Genomic DNA, 21382 nt, shown 5'->3' with positions numbered 1-21382 from the left:
GCAATTGTTTTGGTTGGACTATGGGGGAGTCTGCCATGGAAATGGATATTATAAACAGAAAATACTGTGTGACTGTTATTGCTCTACCAGTTATTCCTCCTTGGAATGTGTGGAGGAGGTCAAATTAGAAGAAAACATATATGCTCAGATTCCTGCTCAGTGCCGATGAGTCTACAATCAGGCAGATCTCAAAGTAGACCAGATCTTTTATTTAAAGCATTAATGGTGTTATATGGGATTAAAGAACTGGGAACATTTACAACATTTGGCAGACACCCTTGTCCAGAGCAACATACATTTATCTCATTTATACAAGTGAGCGGTTGAGGGTTAAGGGCCCTGCTCAAGAATGCAGGTACAGTATGTGTTGATTCTGAGACATATTGGGGTGGTGGGTAATGAAAATGCAGATAAATACGCAAAGGATCTTCTGAACTTTAATAATGTGCAGATTGGTGTGGGATTCATCAAATCAGAGCCAACAGGATTTTATATAAAGGAAATTGCAAGAGGAATGGAGTAGGGAAAACAGAGGGTGCAATTATTATAAATTAAATGCAATGGTGGGAAGTGTGAAGCATGATGTAAGAAAAAGGAAGGAAGAAATTATTTGCGTTGACTAGAATAAGACTGGTTCATACAGGTTTAAGTAATACATTATCTTTTTTAATGATACTGGTAATGGTGAATGATACAGAGAGAAGGGAATTGTAACCTATTTTATTAATGTATGTAGAAATAAAATAAAGAAAGGGAAATACTAAGGGTGATGCTAAGAAGTGCTTGATTTCAGTACAATTCTGAGGTAGTCTTCAAAAGATAACAGTAAAGAATGTCTTTTGGGTATTTTTTATTAAAAAGTAACCGGTCTTATTAAAACAATGCGATTTCTGATATCATATTAGATTGTAAACTGAACTAGTTCACAGTACTCCAGATCAGTGGGTGGCGGTAATGCACATAACATTATTTGCCAACCGCCGTTTAAAACGACAGAAGAAGACGAAGACTCGCTATAGAATTGCGCAACAACATGGGCGCCTAGTGTGTATAACGTTTTGTTGCTGAGGTTTGTGTTGACAGTTCAGACTGCGGATAACATGCAAGGATGCAAACATCGCAGTTGACCTAGTTACGGAGCTCCGCAGTAAGATGGAGGTGTGGCGTCTTCTGCGGGTTTTGTCCCGGAAATTGTCGCTTCATGGTTCGTCGTGTGGAGGAGATTTAGTCACTAAATCCCAGATTCGTTCTTGTGGTGTGACTGTGATACAGGGCAACATTTCTCGCTCTTACTTTTCAACAGGGCCACCAGTCACAGAGAGCACTGCGCTAGTGTACAGGAGTCACGGAGATCCATCACAAGTCGTTCAGTAAGCACGGTGTGCATAATGTAAACACGTTCCTACTTAGTGACACTTCCATAAACTCTGTTGCTTTTTGTCATTGGCAGGTTGGAGACTCTTAAGCTTCCTGCCCTGGAAGCTAAAAGTGCCCTTGTGAAAATGCTTGCAGCTCCCATCAACCCCGCGGATATAAACATGATCCAAGGCAAGAAAAATGCGAGGATAAGCCTTTATTGAGGGCATGGGGGCATTTTGTCTCACTGGGGGTTTGAATCCCACCTCCTTCCTGTGTGCATGGAATGTTCCTGTTTCCTCCCCCAGTCCAAACACATGCTTTGTAGGCTAACTGGCATTTCCAAATTTACATTACATTTACGTTTATTCACTTAGCAGACGCTTTTATCCAAAGCGACTTACAAATGAGAAAGATATAAGCAAAGCGATATATCAAGCAGAGAACAATACAAGAAATTGTGTGTGAATATGTGTGCGATTGTGCCCTACCATAGGATGACCCGTCCACCCTTGTGCCTCGAATTCTCTGGGATAGGTTAAGAGGTACAGAAAATGGATGTATGGAAGTGATGAATGGAAACAAAGGAAACAGCCTGTGCTCCAGTTTGTTTTGACCAGCTACCAGCTACCTAAACACAGGTCAAAGCAGGTGGACCATCTTTGCCAGCTGTTAAGTTTGGTAGAAAAGAAACCCCCACTGCTGCTACATCATAGACAAGTTAATTTAAAAATAAAAAAAGAAGAAGAAAAAAAACAGAATGGTAATGTAAGGTGAAAATCTGGCAAAGTTGACCAGTTTGGCCCGTGTTTTTCTAGCTGGTAACTGGTCAGACGTAGCTGGATTTTTCCTCATATTTGTAAGACCTGCTCAACAGTAACCTCAAAACAATGAACACACTTTTATTAGTGTACTAGAATATATCAGTCTACAGTGAATATGCACAAGCAAATAGTAGATAGCCTCTTGATTTATCTAAAGTAGACATACATCGTTTAATCCATTGCTATTTACACACTCTGTCTGTCTTAATAGGAACCTATGCTGTACTGCCTGATCTTCCAGCTGTAGGTGGCAATGAGGGAGTGGGTCAAGTCTTAGAAGTGGGCAGCCAGGTCCAAACGGTCAAAGTGGGTGACTGGGTCATTCCTAGAGATGCTGGTCTTGGTGAGTCCTTGCACATTAATGCACGTGCTGTATCCTAATATGCTTTGGGGTTTTTTTGTTTGTTTTTATTTTATTTTTATTTTTTTTATAGGCACATGGCGGACTGCTGCTGTTTTCAGTGAGGCTGATTTGGTGACGGTGCCCAGTGATATCTCTGTCCTTTCAGCAGCCAGCCTAGGAGTCAACCCTTGCACCGCATTCCGAATGCTCTCTGATTTTGAAAGTCTCATGCCTGGTAATTTGTGCTTTTGTCTTGGTGATAAAAGGTTCAGTATAATGTTGGCCTCATGTTAAATCTGAATAGTTTTCACTTAAATGATTGGGATGGATCATGTCACATGTGCATTTATCATAACCTATGATTTTAGGAGACACAGTCATCCAGAATGCAGCTAACAGTGGAGTTGGACAGGCTGTGATCCAGATAGCTGCAGCAAAGGGTATCCATACAATCAGTGTAGTCAGAGACAGGTAAAATGATATTTTAAAGGTTATAGTTTGTTGTACAGCCATTTTTTCAGCTCAGAATATAGTTTACAGATAAATTATATTCCTGAGTTAAGTGTAAATAAATGTGTTTGATTTGCTTATCTAGGCCAGACCTGCAACAGCTGACTGACAGACTAAAAGCAATGGGAGCCACATATGTGATTAAAGAGGAGACATTAAGAAAGCCAGAAATGAAGGACATCTTTAAGGCTAGTTTAATACAAAAATAAAATCAAATCAACTGAACATTTTAGTTTTAGATACTTTTTTGTAATATTTTATTTTATTAGCGCAGCACCACATTGGTTAGTTCATAATAAACAAGAAAATTTGTGAAAGCTGTGTTTATCTTAAGACTTAATATCTTAAAACTTAATGTTTATCTGACACAGGTTTGTCCTCGACCTAAACTGGCCCTTAATGGTGTGGGAGGGAAAAGTGCCACGGAGCTTCTTCGGCATTTACAGTAAGTTGCATTTCTGAGAACAAAAAGTGGTTTTAGTGTTACAAATTTATAAAATAGTTGATTAGTATTTACTAAGTAAAACAAAATGGAACAAAACCTGATAAAGTAAGAGTTTTGCTTATGCAATTTGTGCTCTGTTCTGTGCAGGACTGGGGGCACCATGCTGACATATGGCGGAATGGCCAAGCAGCCAGTTACTGTGCCTGTGGTAATATTAAATTTGTTAAACTGCATATATGGCATATCTGTATAAACTATGATTCTGTTTTCTGGCTTATCTCTGTTATTCCTCTGTTTAGGGTTCTCTCATCTTCAAGGACGTAAAAGTACGAGGATTTTGGGTCACTCAGTGGAAAAGAGACCATAAGCACGGTAAGCACAAAAACGCCAACTTAGTTAGTTACTATAGGCTTTGTGAATGAACACCCTCATTCTCTTTATGTGTGTATGGAAAACAAATATACTTGATGCATGATGTGACATGGCAGGGAGTCTTAACGTTCTTAAACTGTATCTGTGCTTTGCACAGATGATGAGGCATTGCGTGTCATGTTGGAAGAGCTGTGTACCCTGATCCGTGCTGGAAAGCTGTCAGCTCCATCCTGCACTGAAGTGGGCATGAAGGACTTCCACAAAGCTCTGGACAATGCCATGAAGCCATACATCTCATCTAAACAAATTCTGGTCATGTGAGCCCGCACAAATTCAGGTTTCCACAATAGTAATTAACAAGTAGTTATTACACTAGGCCCATGTGCACAAATTTTACTTTTTAACATTAAAATCCTATAAGCGCTATCCATTTATGTAATACACAAGAAAGATTTCACATTAGTTGAAGCCTCAATACTTTGTATTATTTCATAATTTCATTTTTTGCATATCGCCAGGTTTAGAAATAGGTTTGGGAGGATGAATCCTTTTTTTCCTAATGTATGCATTAATAAATGGAGATGTGAAATTGGTTCATAGCTCATTAAAAAGGTTTTCAAATAAGTCTTCAGTTTCTGATTTCTGATCATTGCAACATCATGCAACCTAAAACATTAGTATAAGCAGTTGTAATAGCAGTATTACACAATGCTGAGCATACAGATTTATATACAATTATTAAAAGTATATATTTTTAGTCTTGAGATTTCCATGTGATGGATTTGTAATACTGTACATGTTGTGCTGGGCTAAATAAGAGAAGGAAGTACACCAAAAGAAAAACATTACCCTAGTTCCTCTTTGCCTCTCAGTTTAATGGCTTGGTGTGATAAAATGAGAGGACACTTACAAAGGCACAAAAGTGCTGGTAACGGGAAGGGTTCTTAAAGGATTAGTAGCTGGCCCACATGCTTATAGAAAGTGCAAAACCTATGGTCAGAAGTGCTGGCATAGAAGAAGAAGCCCCCTCCTTCACACATTCCTCATAAGCCTCAAAGCCCACCTCTCTCAGGGCACACACATGGTCAAGACGGCAATCTGCGTTGCATTCTGACAGGTCGTAATTTACTGAGTTGAACCCATAATACTTCTGCAAGAAGCAGTTCTCATGTGCTATCTGTTCCAACACACGGTGCATGGAGACAGGGGAAGCATCCGGCACTCTGAACGCTTCAGTCAGACGATACTCCTTCTCCCAGCGTGCACGTGCAATGTTTGCATAGGTCAAGTTCAGATAGTAGGTCACTACGTCCTGAAAGGTGATATGGAAAAGACTGGGTCACACAGATTTTCTTTAAAAATGAGGGACAGAAAGGAAATGTTTAACATAATTGGCTTAAAGTTTGTTTTGTTTTTAATGAATTTTTTTATTATTTTTTTTTATTATTTTAACAGCAGTCAAGAAATGAATGATCCATTGTTTTTCAGGATGGATACTGTTGCCATACCTCAACCAAAAGTGTTTTTTTGTCATACTCAAACACCCGAATGGCAGGATTATTTGCCCCATTTACTACTCCGGGTAGTGTTGTTTTCCAAGGTGTAACTGCTGGACTCAGGAACATTGCACTGATTGGAGATCCTGTACAAATGCATTTAGTTATTTTGTAATAGAGAATATTGAACTCAATGACTGAATACATTTCAGGCAAAATTATACACATCAAATGACAATGAATTCTCATTTCAGTTTACTAATATTCTACTTATTCTAATTTATAACATATTATGATTTATAACACTACATATGTTCCCAATCAATATGACTGACGATACCTGATGCACTGTAGAACATCCGGAAACTGTCAGTATGGTGATGTCCAAAGAACTGTCCGATTATAATGTCATGATATTTCTGAATAAGCTCTATATATTGTTTATTGAACTCGGACGTGAACCATAGCTTATGTCGTTTCTTCTCAAAAAACCCAGGAGGAATGTGACCGACAATGTACACCTGATTAAGGAAGAGAGCTAGTTGTATTCATATGAACATTTTTCAATCCAAGCTCACATTATTTACATTTTGTTCACAAATTATGAAGTGTTTAAGATGAAACAAAAATGTGACCTTTTCCTTGTTTTTGGCAGCTTCAGTGAGCACTTGGTCTGCCCATATAAACTGGTCTGCTGGATCGCTCATGTTTTTTGTGATTTTGTTCTGGTCATAATACAGATTAGTATTTAGAACCAGAACTCTGAAACCGGTTTGATTTAGCAGCTTTTCTGTATAATATCCACCTGAAAACAAAACACAAAATTAATTCATCTTAAATATAGAACTTTCTTAAAGTTTATACTTTATTTCTTGAAGTAAATATTTAAATCAGATCCATGGTTAAATGTGTGTTTGGGGAGGCTTCTTTATTCTCTTCTGCCCAGTCGGCAAGACTGCTGTTCTGTTTTACCTCTTTTAAAAGTATCTCTCGATGCTGGATCCAGCCAGTCTTCCCATAACTTTTGTATTTGCTCATAAATGTTGTTTTGTGTGGGTGGTAACTGACTCTTTGGATGGTAATCATGATTGCCCAGAGCTGAGTAGACCTTTGTTTCTGAGAAAACAAAAAAAAGTAGCCAAAAACTACTATGATCCATCATTTTAGTTGGACGAGACTCACCTAAGGTCCATAAATTTATATAAAATTGTAATTGAATCCTTTGTTATTGACCGTACATACTGGGAAACAGTGTTTTTATGATGTGGGTGAGATTGGCAATGATTCCCACGACTTTCTCTTCTCCTAGATCTTCATTAGGAACATGAGGTGTATCATCTCTGTGGAGGAGGTTCAAATATTTTGCATTAAATGTCTGATCAATCAAAACTATCAATGCTGGTTGAAAAACATGTGGATGCCATTCATTATCAATGTACATCAAAATCACTAGATTTCTGTGCTAAAAAGAGAATTACACATCTGGATATTTAAAATTAACCCAAAAAATGACAATGGATACCCGGTCCAAATAATGAAGTCTGGATCAGGCAGGATATCCTTCATGGCATGCACAGAGGAACTGATGAGGTCCCATGGTGAATCACAAAGATAGTCTCCAAATTTGCCCGCTTGTGGGCTTGGATGACTCCCACTTGAATTACACACTGATCCGGAGTTTCCATCTGATAATCTGTACGTATGATCCAAGTGGAGGTCTGTGATATGCCAAAATCTACCTGAAATGTACAAATGTAAAACCACAGATGAAACACACACTGCAAGTATGTATCATTTCAGTCTACATTGAGACACCTAAGTCATATTCATGCCATTACTTCTAAGCCATGCCACACAATCTTAACATGCATGGTAGCTCATGACTGTATCTTAATTTACCACTGCTGCACAAGTTTATAGTTAACTATTAACTTGGCTCAAGAGCCGAGGGCTATTTAAAAATTTTCTTTTCAACTGTAGTTTAATATTCTATAATGCTGTCATTAATTCTAACTATGTAGTAGACTATCCAGCTGCAGGAAACATTTAATGATGATAATCCTCATTCTGAACCTTTTTTCATCTTTACAGATGTACAGATTAGCTTTTTACAAACTCACCTGTCAACAGCTGGCCTTGCCCAGAGACACTTAAAACAGCAAGAACAAGAACTTTCAAGATGCAATCCATAGTGAGACTTGTCCAACTGTAGCCAAAGAGGAAAGTTGTTGGCCCATGAATTAAATGTTATCCAACAGCAAAGGCATGCAATTGCCAGCTGACAGTAAAATGAATGATAAGATAGAGCAGCTGTAGCAAATGGAATGACTCAGATTAATGTCTCACCCCTTCTAACACAAATGTCATACTGGAGTATCCCTATTCACCCAATAGCCTAAAAGTAGAATGTTTGTCCATGTTTAGAGTAATTAGCTGGTCTAAAGCTACACACATGTTGTTGAAACACACAGATTGGATACATACCTTGAGTAAAATAGCTTAAATGAATAAATAATTAACAATTTTATGTGCAATATCTTTCTTTACTTTTCTGTGTCCCATTATCTACTAGCTGGTGGTTTGATAGTTTTCTTTAATCAGTGTGTTTACAACAATGCTTCTACATCCATATCTACATAATACACTTGCCTACCAACTTTAACATACACTAAGCACTGATTATGCTGTCACCTATTTTTCTAGATTTATAATCAGAATATGTGTTTGTTTAGATGCTCTGCCTTAGGCAAAACCCTCAGTGTGACGTTTAAAATGTTAATTAAAAATTTTTACAGCTTGTTAGGAAAAAGAGTAATAAAATCCTTTGTAGCAAAGATTCTTGGTGCCTGCTTTAAAAATATGGCTTACGTTTAGTTTATCTACAGTTTATCATCTTTGAAAAGTCACAGTGTAGATTTCCAGCAAACTGATTGGCAAAACAAGATGTAATGTTTAATTACTTGCCATAATACACCTATATGCCGTTTTATCATATAACATATAAGCGATATCTTATCTATTGGCCATATAACACAACGACAGTCCTTGGCCTCTCAGCAGATCCCCTTGCTCTTACACAACTATTGTGGATGATAAATTAGGTAATGTTTAAAAAGGGGAAATGTTTTCCTGAACGTTATCACCCTGTTAATCAAAACGTCAACTAATTATAATAGATAAACATGATTCAGTGCTCGGTTTTGTATCAGGACATTTGCTGGTTGTCTTGCAAAGACCTGTTCAGTTTTAACCCCAACTGGTGGTTTCTTACCCTAAACCACCTAACCCTAACCCTTTTCCTAACCCTAACCAGTCACTCCACCTTCTTTATTCCCAAACAGTTAACATACTTGAATGCTTTAATTATTGCACATTGTAGCGTGTAGGTTACTGTAAACTATTTACATAGGTTGGTCTATAAACAGCATATATAAGTAGGATATTTTATTTGTATTCAAGACAAATGAGGAGTAACATGCAAAATGCATAATGCAAATTTTTTATCCATCAGAAGCACGTACTCTACTTTTATCAGAAGTTGTTCCACATTTGTGTCAATAAAGTTTTTCTTTTTCGAAACGTAGATTTCCCGGCAGATTTGTGACGCATGCGCGAACTCAGTGGTTGCTTTCCAAATTCTTCTCTACTCCCTATATAAGTGTACTGTGTTCTGTTTAAAATAATGGCTTCCGCGCCCTATCTAGTGCGCTTATATGAGCTACAGGAATCCAAATGTAATACAGCCTCGGTGAATGTTCTGCGCGCGAGGAATAGACATTGAGCGCGGCACATAAAACACAAGGGCTGTCTGTGGAGGCTGTACATTTCTCTCTAATATTGTGAAGAAATTCTTGCTCATAGTGATAAAATGTGGAACCAAGGTATGCAGCTTTAATAACTTTGATGCACGTAACTTTCCTCAGTCACCTTGTGGGCCACAGGCGCAGCAGGCTAGCAAGCATCCTCTGAAGAGAAAATACCGTGCTTAGCGCTACACATTCAACCACACGGACTTGTTTACCAAACTTACTCTATAAAGGCATTTTAATGCACTGCGAATAGTGTCACTGCTATGTAGAGTTTAACTTACTTTGCGTAACTAGCTACAGTTGTACAGATTATTGAGGTGGACTTGCCATCATATGCCGAATATAATCTTAGAAACAGTTGGATAGCTCTAATCATCAGCTCTGTTGAGCATTAGCAGATGGTTCTACTGCTCAGAAATACATTAAACTAACCCAGCTACAGAAGGACGATTTCGCTAATAAGAGACTATAACCGGTGTAGCTCTTGAGTGTTCAGGGCATATAACCCATGTTGGAAGTATTTCAAATGAAATATTAACTAAAAACTGATGCATGCTCAAAAAGCCGCTGGAAGTCGACAAATGATGACGTAATCGACCGGCGCATTAATTAAATCGTCATGGTCAAAACATTTAAGACATTAAAGAAAGAAGACATAAAATAGTTATATCAATATAATAAATTATAACAGATTATATTCGATTATAAGAAACATTGTCAACACTAAATACTTACGTATTTAAAAAAATGTAGAGTTAGTAAGTATTTGGGATATAAACATGAAGGAAATGTTATGGATGAAGTAACTCATTTTATATTTATATAAAACATTTATATTTATAAGTACAGTCAAGAAGAGAGTTTAATAGGATGGGAAGGTACAAGAGATGATGATGATTGAAGATAGGCCTGGTGCTGAAGCTGCTCTCACAACTCGTATAACCAGCAGTTTTGATGTGAGCTGGAGAGCCTTATCAAGTGGTGTATAGAAAGCCAATTTCTGCTCAAAAAAGTAGATTTGTTGCTAGACTCGTTTTATGAATAAAGAGGTCTAAAAATTCAACTAAGTTGGCAAAGACAAAATCAAATGTATAATCACTGGCCTGAGAACCCACCTCTGAGTGGTCCGATAAAGTAATCCCTGTGCACCTACTAATTTCAACACATTTTATAGGAAATATATTTTTTTTTCTCCATTTGTATCAGGGTCGTACGGAGAGGCAAGTATGGCTGGTGGATACACTCAGTCTCCAGGGGGCTTTGGCTCACCTGCTGCTTCGCAAGGAGGAGAGAAAAAAGGGGTCAGTCTTTATTTTTGATTTTGTTCTTTCTTTCTTTGTATTTTGTTTTTACTGAAAGCATAGACAGACTGTTGCCATTTCAAATGTACATGCATCATGTGTTCCTTTAACGGGCTGTAGCGTCTATAACATTTGTGTGCATTTTGTAGAGGACACGGGCACAGCAGATAGTCCCCTGCACAGTGTCACAGCTCATGTCTGCAGCCCAGGCGGAGGATGTCTTCAGAGTAGGCGAGGTGGAGGTTGTTCAAGTGAGTTTCATTTCTCATCTGTACACTCCTGTAACTCATAGCCATAACTCCTAGTAATATGATGTACGACATGTTTCTCATGTGACATGTTGCACTAAACATTTCCAAAACATTTCTCCTTTTAATTGATTCAGTGTTTGTTGTGTTTCATAGGTTACTATCGTTGGAATCATCAGAAGCACAGATAAATCCATGACTAACATTCAGTACAAAGTGGATGACATGACGGCAGCCCCCATGGATGTGAAGCAGTGGGTAGATACAGAGGTAGGGCCAAAGCAATGTGCTTCCCCACTCGGTGTGGAAGATGTCAGTACGGATTTATAGAAAAGTTAACAGTGTTATATTATTACTGGAAATGAATAACATTGCTGGTGTTAAAAAAGAAACAGCCATTGTCCACCATTCGCAAGTACACCCACCATAAACAACAGGCTGCAATTCAATATAGCACTGATTTCACATGTGAAACCCAGTCTGTGTTTCTGTTTGCTGTGATGATGTTTATGGTAAACATTAAGAGTGATATGATAGCAGTAAGATAGTGCATAGCTAAATGAATTGTTTAGATTAACAGTGTTAATGTTTTAATGACCTGGTGGATAGAGACTGATTTCACATTGCAAAGCAGTTTGCTTATTAAGTGCATTTAGAATGTGCTTACTAGAATTAATTCCATTACTTCACCATTTCAGCATGAGCATGACTCATTTAAGCACATCGTGTAATTTCATAAGAGGAATTAACTTCCTCTTTTTTCTCGTCAGTAAGGCTAAGATAAGAACTGAATTGGGAAGGGTTCTTTCATTCTTAGTTTAGCTCTAATTCCTGTTTCAATTGTTTTATAAAACAGTAAACCCTTCATGATTTCTGTGGAAGACCTAGATTTTTACTTTAAGTTGTACTTTTTAAAGACTTCACTTGGTGCTAATCTTTGGGGCAGTGGTGGCCTGGCGGTTAAGGCTCTGGGTTACTGATGGGAAAGTCGGAGTTCAAGCCCCAGCACTGCCACTCTGTTTATAGCAACTTACACATTTGCAGTATGTCATCCTGTTTAAAACTTTACACCCCCTGTCTCTTAAAGCAGTGTGTAGCCTTCTTGAGCATCAGTGAATGTATGCACCTTTTATAATAGTTGTGTCTGAGTCCCTCAGTTGTCCTCAGTGTGAAAAGATGAATAATGACATCATATAGCCTCTGCTGGAAAGGCGTCAAATATGCAAAAGATTGAGTTTAATTTTATTGCATAACTAAGTGTAGGTACAAAAAACTGCTCATTCTTAAAAGTGCTTCTTGTGACTCTTAGGATCCCAGTGTGGACAGCTCAGTCATTCCTCCAGACACATATGTCAAGGTCTCTGGCAACCTGCGTTCTTTTCAGGTAAAGAGCAATGTTTACTTACATGATTGGGCTTTTTTTTTTCTACTGCTTATTTTTAATTGCAATTATGAATTGTATTGAAATCAAACAATAGTATTGAATGTATCTTAGCATTACAGGGCTACTGAATTTCAATCAATAAAGGTACATCGTATCTTTAAAAAAATTAGGAGCACAGTCAAAAAGTCAGGAGCACAGTTTACCCACCACAGCTTCCATGAGTTCACAGAAAAAAACAAACAAAAAAAACTAAGCAAGTGGTACTTAGCCTCTGCATCCCTACTTCCAGCCATTCTTTTCTGAACCTGTACTATTTACCTGTGATGGAAAGTTTCTGTTTCTTACAAGGAACAACAGAAACTTTTTCTTATTCTTTTCATTTCATACAAGCTGACTAAAACGCTGCCTTCGTCCCACTTTTTATGAGTGCACAGTTGACTGACGTGAACCGTAAATAGGAAAATTATTAAATTTGGCACACTTATAGACATGATCATGAATAGAATCTGGACCAATTATAGGCTCTCTAGGACCAACTCTATAGTGCCACCACTAGTTCAAAAATTCACTTTTCAAATGGTTATTAACACTTTATCCTAGAAAAAAGAAATTTAGTTAATCAGATTATTCTCCTCATGGTGATCACAGTCCATATCTTACATTAAGACATTATATTACAGTAGTCACTATTTTGAAATGTACAGTATTTTTTTTTTCCACTTCTAGTTCAAATGTTGTCCAATTCTCGCCAAAATTGGCTCAGATGATCAGGAGACAGAGCCGCACAAAAATTACTGAACAGTTTTGATATTCATTTCTGCTCAAAAGTTATGATGTCGCAAATTTAATGATGTTGACCCAAAATTGGATCAGAGACTGTGTCTCGGCCAGACTTTGATCAGTTGTATCTAAACTTGGTACGCTTCATCAGCAGTATGATCTGAGGGTCCATGCCGAATTTGAGAACAGCACCGCGTACAGGTCATGAGATTTGAAGAATTATTCTTTCTGCTTATAACATTTGAATACTTTGACAGAAAATTATGATCTTGGTGTCTAAAGATTCATTGGGTCATGGCGAATCTGTGGATACCAATTTTGTCAGGATCGGACAAACCGCCTGTCTGCCATTTTGAAATGTGCCATATATTGTAATATCTTTTAAAATATTTGACATATTGGCACAAATTTTCATAGGGATCATCCATAGCATGTCCTCTAAGGACCTAAGAAATTTGAGCACATCGCCACCTAGTGGTCTAGAGATTATAAGGGGTTTTTTTTAAAAAGCATAACTTTTGAAAACATTGTCCAAAATTAGCTTATTAAGTGCCATTACATGTGTGGCGCGCTGTGATAAAAAAACAAGCATAAATTCTAAAGGTCCTGGGTTCGATTTCTTTTTGCTGCAAGTTCATAAAAGTTTGTGTAATGTTTTGTCTTTCAGTTCCTTTATTTTGTGGCTCAGCATTGCAGTAACCTTTCAGCCTGTTCTGTTAATTTCCTGTTCAATCTTATTCTCAGCTGTGCTTCTGAACCTGTCATTTATTCATTCATGTTAGGGCTGCACGATTATGGCCAAAATGATAATCATGATTATTTTGATCAATATTGAGATCACGATTATTAATTGATTTTAGGGACAGCATATTTTTATTGCACTTTCATGTGTAATTAAACAGACCACTGCTTTCACCTCCATGTTGTGCTATATTCCTGCTAATGTACAAATATTTGCATCAAATTAGACTGATCCTTAAAGTGCATCATCTCATAGAAGCAAAATATAAATAAAATTGTACCCAAAATATCGGATAAGTAAAAATAAATATACCATCAACCAAATGAAAATTTGCAATCAAATATAGCAACAGGCAACCAAATAAACAATTCAGACCTATGCAGAATAGGCAATAACAGTGTTTACAGGAGGAGAGACGCAGGAACCCGGAAGTTAGCATCACACCGGTTCCCTCGACAAAAACCCAACAGGATTTTCCCATAGGCTTTTGGATTATTGCAAAAAATAAGCTCTGTGATCAACAAAAGTTTACAATACTAACACGTTTTGTCCATCAAGATAATTTTCACAAATGAACACAACTTTTATGAAGTTTGAAGCCTAAATACAATCGGCAGAAATAAAAAGCTAACTGTATGCTATAAACGAACTACACCACGGTCGCTCAACTTTGTCACCATCACCGAGCTTCCAACAACTTTTCCAAACTTGATTTAAAACTTTTTCGATAATATGGATTTACCCTATGGATGAATCTTCATCCACGTTTTTTTTGGGGGGTATTGTGCACAGCATACCTGAACCAGTTTATCTGCAAAGTTTTAACCTGTTCAGCGTGATGACGTTTAATGTCCCCGACAATGTCTGTAGTCTCATTTAGCAACTTGTTAGCGACCACCCTTTTCAATACACGTAAAAGCTTTAAAAAACTCATGAGTGGGGTATTAATGGTGATTTTATGTTGTAGAATAAAATGTGAAAATATTTTTGAGCTTGCATTCACCACAGACCTTATTTCAGGGTTTTAACCAAAATCCCATTAAATAAAGACTATTGACTTCGGGGTTATAGAACCGGAAGGGCTAAAATGCTAACTCGTTTCCGGGTTTTGGCATTACAAAATGACATCATCCCTGCGCCACTATATGGTGACTAGCTGTAAGTTTAGGAAGTGCTTGATTTGTTATGCAGCGGAGTTTTCTATGAGCGGTGGACGAACTTTAAACATCAATATTGCAGTCGATCATGTTCATGTAATCGTGGGCAGTTAAAATCGTAATCGAGATCAATATTCAGTTAATTGTGCAGTCCTAATTCATGTACATTCTATTTCTCCTCTTCATGTTCTTCAGGCTCCGCACCTTTGGTGCTTGGCCCCTTTAAATGCTGCTTGCAGCTTTCATTTTTATTCTGACTGTATTTATACATCTATTCATATGCAGCTATATTCATGGGCTTCAATTGGATCACTCACACCGGTGTGCCTAAATATCTTTACAGTCGCACACAGTAATTTTTAGTCACAAATGCGACTGCAATGGTCGCACTGTACAGCCCTGGACTATGTCACTGTACTTTTAATGCCTTTGCTGATGAAGTACTGACTGATGTCATTGCAGCATTTCTAACAATTTATTTTTTGCACTCAGCCCCAATGCTCTAAATGATGGATGACTTTGTGAAGGTTATAATACATGTCTTTAGTTGGGGCAATGTTTTGGAGGGTTGATTAGTACCCCTCCCTGCCCCTTTTTTAAAAACAAGCATCATCACCTTAGGCCTGCTAACCTTTATGTATTTTGCATAGGAACTCCGCATTTTAACATTGGAATACGCTGCTAAAATTATCACTCAAAAATACACAAAAACAGCTTCTCCCCCCCTAGTAAAAATGGCAGATGAGGCAATTGATGTGACCTGTAGAACAGGGGTCGAGAACCTTTTTTCACCAAAGAGCCATTTTTCATTTTTGGTTAATGCATTTTTAAAAAAAAAATTTTTTAGAAAGAGCCATTGCAAAAATTAATATTTTACTATTATAAAAAACACTTTTTTTCAATAACATTTCAGTAACAATAACTTTATTAAGGTCCATAGACAACTCAAACAAACAGAAAAATATGCAACAAACAATAGGTAACATTTTGCAATATGGAATTCATTTTGGAGGGCTTTCACTTTGAGGTTGAGTTTTGACCTGAGCAGCATAAAACCGTGTGTCTATATATGTACAGTAGACTCATCCAGCGCAAGAGAAAAAAAATCTGCCGAGGTTATATGCATGCTCATTTCACTCTCTATCTCACATGCCATCGTGGCAGTGCAGTCATGCACTGTTGTGGCTGACAGGGGCACCTCTTTTATTTTCTGAATGATTTTCCCCTTGTTCGGGAAATCCACAATCAGTTCAGTTGCCATACTCAACATGCATGACTTTACATATCCTTCATCAGTAAAAGGTTTTCCTTGTTTTACAATCTCCAATGAGCCAGCAATGCACCTGGCAGCATTCAGGCTTCCAGTTGCCTCTGTCCACGCTTCAAGCCGGACAGCAGCAACAGATTATGTGGGAGCTCTGTGCATGCCTTCCTTTGGCTTTTGCCCACAGAGTACTTTGGTGCAAAAGCTGCATGGTAGGTTTTGAAATGCCTCTTAACAATTGTGCCTTTTTTTTTTTTTTTTTAAATGAGGCAACACGTTCTGTGCAAATCAGGCACAGCAGAGCACCAGAGCTTTCGATAAAAGCACAGGTTTCAGTCCAGTTAATTTTCAATGCACCTCTGAATTTTTTTCTTTTTGCTGTCTGAACAAACTAGCTAGGTAGCTGCTTGAATCTGACCGCGAGAGGTTACCATAGAAACGTGAGTGGTTTGCAGTTGATTGGTGTCATGACATGTGTGCCCAGCACTCCATACGTGCACTGGCTGGAACAACTTGAAATGTATTATTTTCATCAACTTCAGTAGGCTGTACAACAAATGAATTGTAATTTACTTTACATTTTCTGTAGGAAACTGATCTCTAGTGATGTGTCTAGTGAAGCTTTTTTCAATGATGATATGGTGGTGAAGGGTGAAACCTGGTGAGCCACGTGATTTTTGTCAAAGAGGGTGTAGAATGATTGACATTTGCACAGGTGTTTTGAACTCTCTGATATTAACCGACACCTCCCATCTCACATTAGTCTTGTCTTGCTTCCTCTCAAGTTAAACAGAGAATATTTTCTGTTCATTAAAGGGAAAAAAATTAATAATTGTTTAAAAAAAAAAAAGGCCTACAAAGAATTCTATCATTTAGCGGTAATGGTATTTTGAAAGTGATTAAAATTTCATGTGCCAGTCAGCACAGTGGTTTTCAAACATATGGTATACATGATTTTAGAGTACAACCATGCAAGTATCAGCTCTTTTCCCTCCCCACCCCAGTGCCCTAAGGTTACTGTAAAGCCTTGTATACATGTGCACTACCGTTACTAACTTGCACACGTGATTTTGAAGGGGCTATATTTAAAATGTACTGGGCTTTTTTCTTTTTTTCTATTGTCTTTATTGTAATGTGTGTTTTCTCTGCATTTAATGTATTAATGTTTGAATGTGGCTAATAGATTCTGTCAAAGTATGGCAGCTAAAACAGTTCTTTTTAATGCAACAGAATAACAGGTCTTTGGTGGCATTCAGTGTACGGCCATTAGAGGACATGAATGAGATCACTTCTCACATGCTGGAGGTCGTGCAGGCTCATTTGCTGCTGAGCAAACCACAGACCATGGTGAGAAGTCTTCTGCTCATCCACATAACCCAGTGTGCTTCCTGTGCAATAGCAGAACTGTAGACCAATGAGTTTTTGCATACAACACCCATATGTGTTAGTACTACTTTGAACATGCATGATCTATATGAACAGAATATCTATATGAACAGAATATATCACATACAGTTTGAATGATGGCACAGTATGCAAACTAAAAAAGCTTGTCAAAGCTTTGTCTTTTAACAGTGTGTTAAATGTAATGTGTGTAAATGATTACCCAACAGGGTCAATGCAGTGGTCAAGTGGCAGAACAAAGTGAAAGCTCTGCACGCAAACAAACCCCCTTTGTTTCTTGGTATTTTTCAGACAGGGGGTGGAGGAGGAGGTAGCATGAACAGCAGCATGGTGCCTATGTCCCACCCTGGCCAGGGTGGCATGGGCAGGAGTGGGGGTTACTCTGGTGCCAATGCCATGGCCAATAATGGATTAAACCCTAATCAAAATCAGGTAAAAATGATAAATGCAATGTCACTAGAGTGTATTATTATTTTTAAAAAATGAGGCATTATTTTCTTGTTACAAGTTGCTCAAATGTGTTGTGGTATACTGAGAAAGTGACCTTACTAGTCTCATTCCATATTTAATATTTGAGTCTTTGAAGAGGTTATTGCCAAAACAAATTGGCAATACTATGTATATAAAATGACAAATGAAAGAATTGAGAAAGGCACAACACATTTTTTTCTGGTCTCTCTTGTGTAGGTTTTATGTCTGATAAAGAGCTGTCCAGAACCTCAAGGGATCAGCATACAGGAGCTAAAACAAAGACTAAGTGGCATGAGCATGACTATAATCAGGTATCTGTCCCTTTCTCTATGTTAATCTCTTTGCATATTTATTTACACTTATAGTGCTATAAAAACGTATTTGCCCCATCCTGATTTCTTCTGTTTTGGTGTACATCTCATACTACATTGTTTCAGAAATTAAAACAATTAAAAGATAAAGCAAAGAAATAATAATAAATTAAAAGATAAAACAAAGGCAACCTGAGTAAACACAAAATACAGTTTTTAATGATAGTTATTTATTGAAGCAAAAAAGTTATCCAATACCAACTGGGCCTGTGTGAAAATGTATTTGCCCCCGTAGTTACTAATTTTCCAAATCTATGAAACCGAAACATTCATAATGTGGTTCAGCTGGACTAGACTCAGCCAGGCCTGATTACTGTAAACCCTCTTCAATCAAATCAACAATTAAATAGAACTTTTTCATCAGCATGAAATTGGTTAAAAGGTCTTAAAAGGAACCCCGACTATGAAAACTTGTAGGCCTTAATACGCAGTAATTGCCCTCTCCTACTAAAATGTGTTGTTAGAAACACACGAAATATGTTAATTACTTTAAAAATCCTTAATATTTAAAATCACACTGCTTTCAAACTGCTAACCACAGAAGAACATTAAGGCTTATCTGAATTTTGCCAAAACACACCTTGATGATCCTCAAACCTTTTGGGAGAATGTGGACTAATGAGTTGATAGTGGAACTGTTTGGAAGACATGGGTCCCATTACATCTGGTGTAAACCAAACACAGAATTCCACAAAAAAAACCTCATACCTACAGTCAAGCATGGTGTTGGCAGTTTGATGGTGTGGGAATGATTTGCTGCTTCAGGGCCTGGGCAACTTGCAATAATTGAGGGAAACATGAATTCTGCTCTCTACCAGAAAATCCTAAATGAGAATGTCCAGGCATCAGTCCGTAAGTTGAAACTCAAGTGCAACTGGATTATGCAGCAAGACAATCAGTAAGTTTACATGGACAACAATAATCCAATATTAACCCGATTAAGACAATACTCTGATTAAGAAACTACTATGTAAACAGCAATTTTTTATTACCTTAATCCGACTAGTCATACTCCAAGTAAACAGAAATTGAATTAAGACATGTGGAGTATTCCTGTTTTAGTCGCATTATCGACGTGTATTACAGACATGTAAACACCTTAATCACACTATTAACGTCGTGTGGGAGTTTTCACCGCATTTTGCAACAGGACACGTACACACACGGCAGTGTTCAACCATTTTACAGCAAACAAGAGAGCACGGCTGCGTCTGAAACCGCGTACTTACCTGCCTAATAGTAGGCGAAATACATGTATCTCAGCTACTATATAGTAGGTAAGTACACGGTTTGGGACACAGCCCATGGCTTCAAGCAGTCGGCTATTTGCCCATATACCATGATAAATAATTAACTGCACTTGAAGCGTTCGTAAAAATTAAAAATAAAAACGCCCAAAACTTTATATGGTACCATAACGAAGATGGACTGTATGTTGATACGTGACATTCTGGAGGGAATGTCGGACGGTGTAGCATGGTGATGTAACGACGTGTGCCGTTAATCGCTCTATGTTCTATAACATGAAAAACGGGAACATGAAAGGAATATTCTAAAAGCGACTCATGTAAACACCTTAATCACAATATTGTCTTACTCAGAATAAGGTCAATAATTAGATTACTGCTGTCCATGTAAATGTAGTCACTGATCCAAAGCATAGGAGTAAGTCCTAGTCCAAGTGAAAGACTGATCTCCAGTTATTGGAAGCGTTTGGTTGCAGTTATTGCTGCTAAAGGTGGCACAACCAGATTTTAAGTTTAAGGGAGCAATTAGTTTTTTCACATGGTTGATAGGTGTTGGATAACCTTTTTTGCTTCAATAAAAAATAAAATAAGTAAAAACTGTATTGTGTGTTTACTCAGGTTGCCTTTGTTCTATGTTGTATTTCGTTTGAAGATTTAAAACTATTTAGTATGAGAGATATAAAAACAGAAGAAATACTTTTTCACAGCACTGTACATATTCACAACTAGACCTTTTTCTGTCATTTAGCCAGAGTTATGGATTGGAAAATGATTGTTCAGCATAAACATTACTAAGGTTGGACCATCCAACATTTTAAAGACTTTGAACACTCATTGGAGTTTCCAAATGAGTACCCGAACAGTGGTTATAAAAACCATAATATGTATGGTTCATAACCAAATGGTTACGAAAAGCAGGATGCTGATAATGTAATATTTTTATTGATGTAATTAATTGTACCACTTTCACTTGATCACGGAAATGTTTTCTATCCAGGGACCCCTTTGGGAACTGCTAAATAAATTCCACACTCTCCTTAAGTACAGATTGATTTCTTGAACATTATTTTAAAGTGTACAATATTTTTGTCTATATATCAGAGCCATGTTCGTTTCTTTTCCTGAATTTTCTACCAACTAAACACTTTAGGTCCGATTTGACTTTACTTGTAGTTCTACTTGTTTGAGTTATTGAGGTTTGGATTAATCCAATTTAACGGATCAGTCAAACAGGCTAAAAACTACAAGGACTCCATAATAATTGCAATAACTTTGATTATGGTGGGTTGTATTTTGCACCACTGTAAATAAAATAAAAACCATGGACTCTGACTTTATTTCACAGACTTCTGGGGGTCCCTGCTCACACTTTGAGAACCTGCACTTTACGTATTTTATTTACTAGAGTAAATACTCTCCATTGTATTCACAGGCAGGTTGTGGACTTTCTCAGCAATGAAGGACACATCTTTTCTACTATCGATGAGGACCACTTCAGATCAACAGATCAAGAGGCCTAAGGACCATCTATCATCTTTAAGCACTGCAACAGTAAACCATCTCTAACTGCCTGCTAATGATAAAACTAGATTAATCTATGCTAGCACATGATATGCACTGCCTCAACAAGTTCATGTTACATCATCAGTGCTAGGAATATGTTGTGGCCAGAAAATGGTCGGCCTGACAGGTGTTGAACAAAGCAACATTTAAGATGCGAGGTTATTCATGCAGGCCTCTCAACAGTTCATGTAGTTTGTGAGGGAAATAATAAACTCTTTTGGTAAACATTTTAATATTAATGTACACAGTGTACTTTAAAGATATTTCTATCCTTAAATAAATTGTTAATTTGTAA

At 37.5% G+C, this 21382-nt stretch overlaps 3 protein-coding genes across 5 annotated transcripts; 2 read left to right on the top strand and 1 right to left on the bottom strand.

The window, feature by feature from the left end:
• The first annotated feature begins 336 nt into the window (after positions 1–336).
• On the top strand, positions 337–4833 carry mecr (mitochondrial trans-2-enoyl-CoA reductase). Of its 3 annotated transcripts, none has more exons than XM_053631965.1 (11): positions 337–355; positions 1304–1370; positions 1451–1548; positions 2392–2523; positions 2615–2758; positions 2892–2994; positions 3119–3221; positions 3405–3478; positions 3626–3686; positions 3778–3850; positions 4008–4833. In XM_053631965.1, the coding sequence occupies exons 3-11, from the start codon at positions 1503–1505 to the stop codon at positions 4169–4171; spliced, it is 900 nt and encodes a 299-aa protein (XP_053487940.1). In that variant the 5' UTR covers positions 337–355; positions 1304–1370; positions 1451–1502; the 3' UTR covers positions 4172–4833. The 3 variants fall into 3 exon arrangements, with proteins under 3 accessions (XP_053487940.1, XP_053487934.1, XP_053487926.1); XM_053631959.1 differs by lacking the exon at positions 337–355 and adding an exon at positions 1001–1204; XM_053631951.1 differs by lacking the exon at positions 337–355 and having other exon boundaries at positions 1001–1370.
• On the bottom strand, positions 4707–9847 carry smpdl3b (sphingomyelin phosphodiesterase acid like 3B). Its single transcript, XM_053631932.1, has 9 exons — positions 9274–9847; positions 7467–7552; positions 6869–7085; positions 6589–6686; positions 6319–6462; positions 5982–6151; positions 5687–5867; positions 5359–5492; positions 4707–5162 (listed from the first exon to the last, which is right to left on the bottom strand). The coding sequence occupies exons 1-9, from the start codon at positions 9306–9308 to the stop codon at positions 4803–4805; spliced, it is 1425 nt and encodes a 474-aa protein (XP_053487907.1). The 5' UTR covers positions 9309–9847; the 3' UTR covers positions 4707–4802.
• rpa2 (replication protein A2) lies at positions 8824–21107 on the top strand. The gene is made up of 9 exons (XM_053632037.1): positions 8824–9227; positions 10362–10456; positions 10606–10707; positions 10861–10974; positions 12014–12088; positions 17262–17378; positions 17727–17867; positions 18123–18217; positions 20957–21107. Exons 1-9 carry the CDS (start codon positions 9215–9217, stop codon positions 21042–21044), a joined length of 840 nt encoding a protein of 279 aa, XP_053488012.1. The 5' UTR covers positions 8824–9214; the 3' UTR covers positions 21045–21107.
• The last annotated feature ends 275 nt before the right edge of the window (positions 21108–21382 follow it).

Source organism: Ictalurus furcatus, chromosome 1, assembly GCF_023375685.1.
Source record: "Ictalurus furcatus strain D&B chromosome 1, Billie_1.0, whole genome shotgun sequence".
Classification (NCBI taxonomy): domain Eukaryota; kingdom Metazoa; phylum Chordata; class Actinopteri; order Siluriformes; family Ictaluridae; genus Ictalurus; species Ictalurus furcatus.
This window is presented reverse-complemented; position numbering and strand designations above follow the sequence as displayed.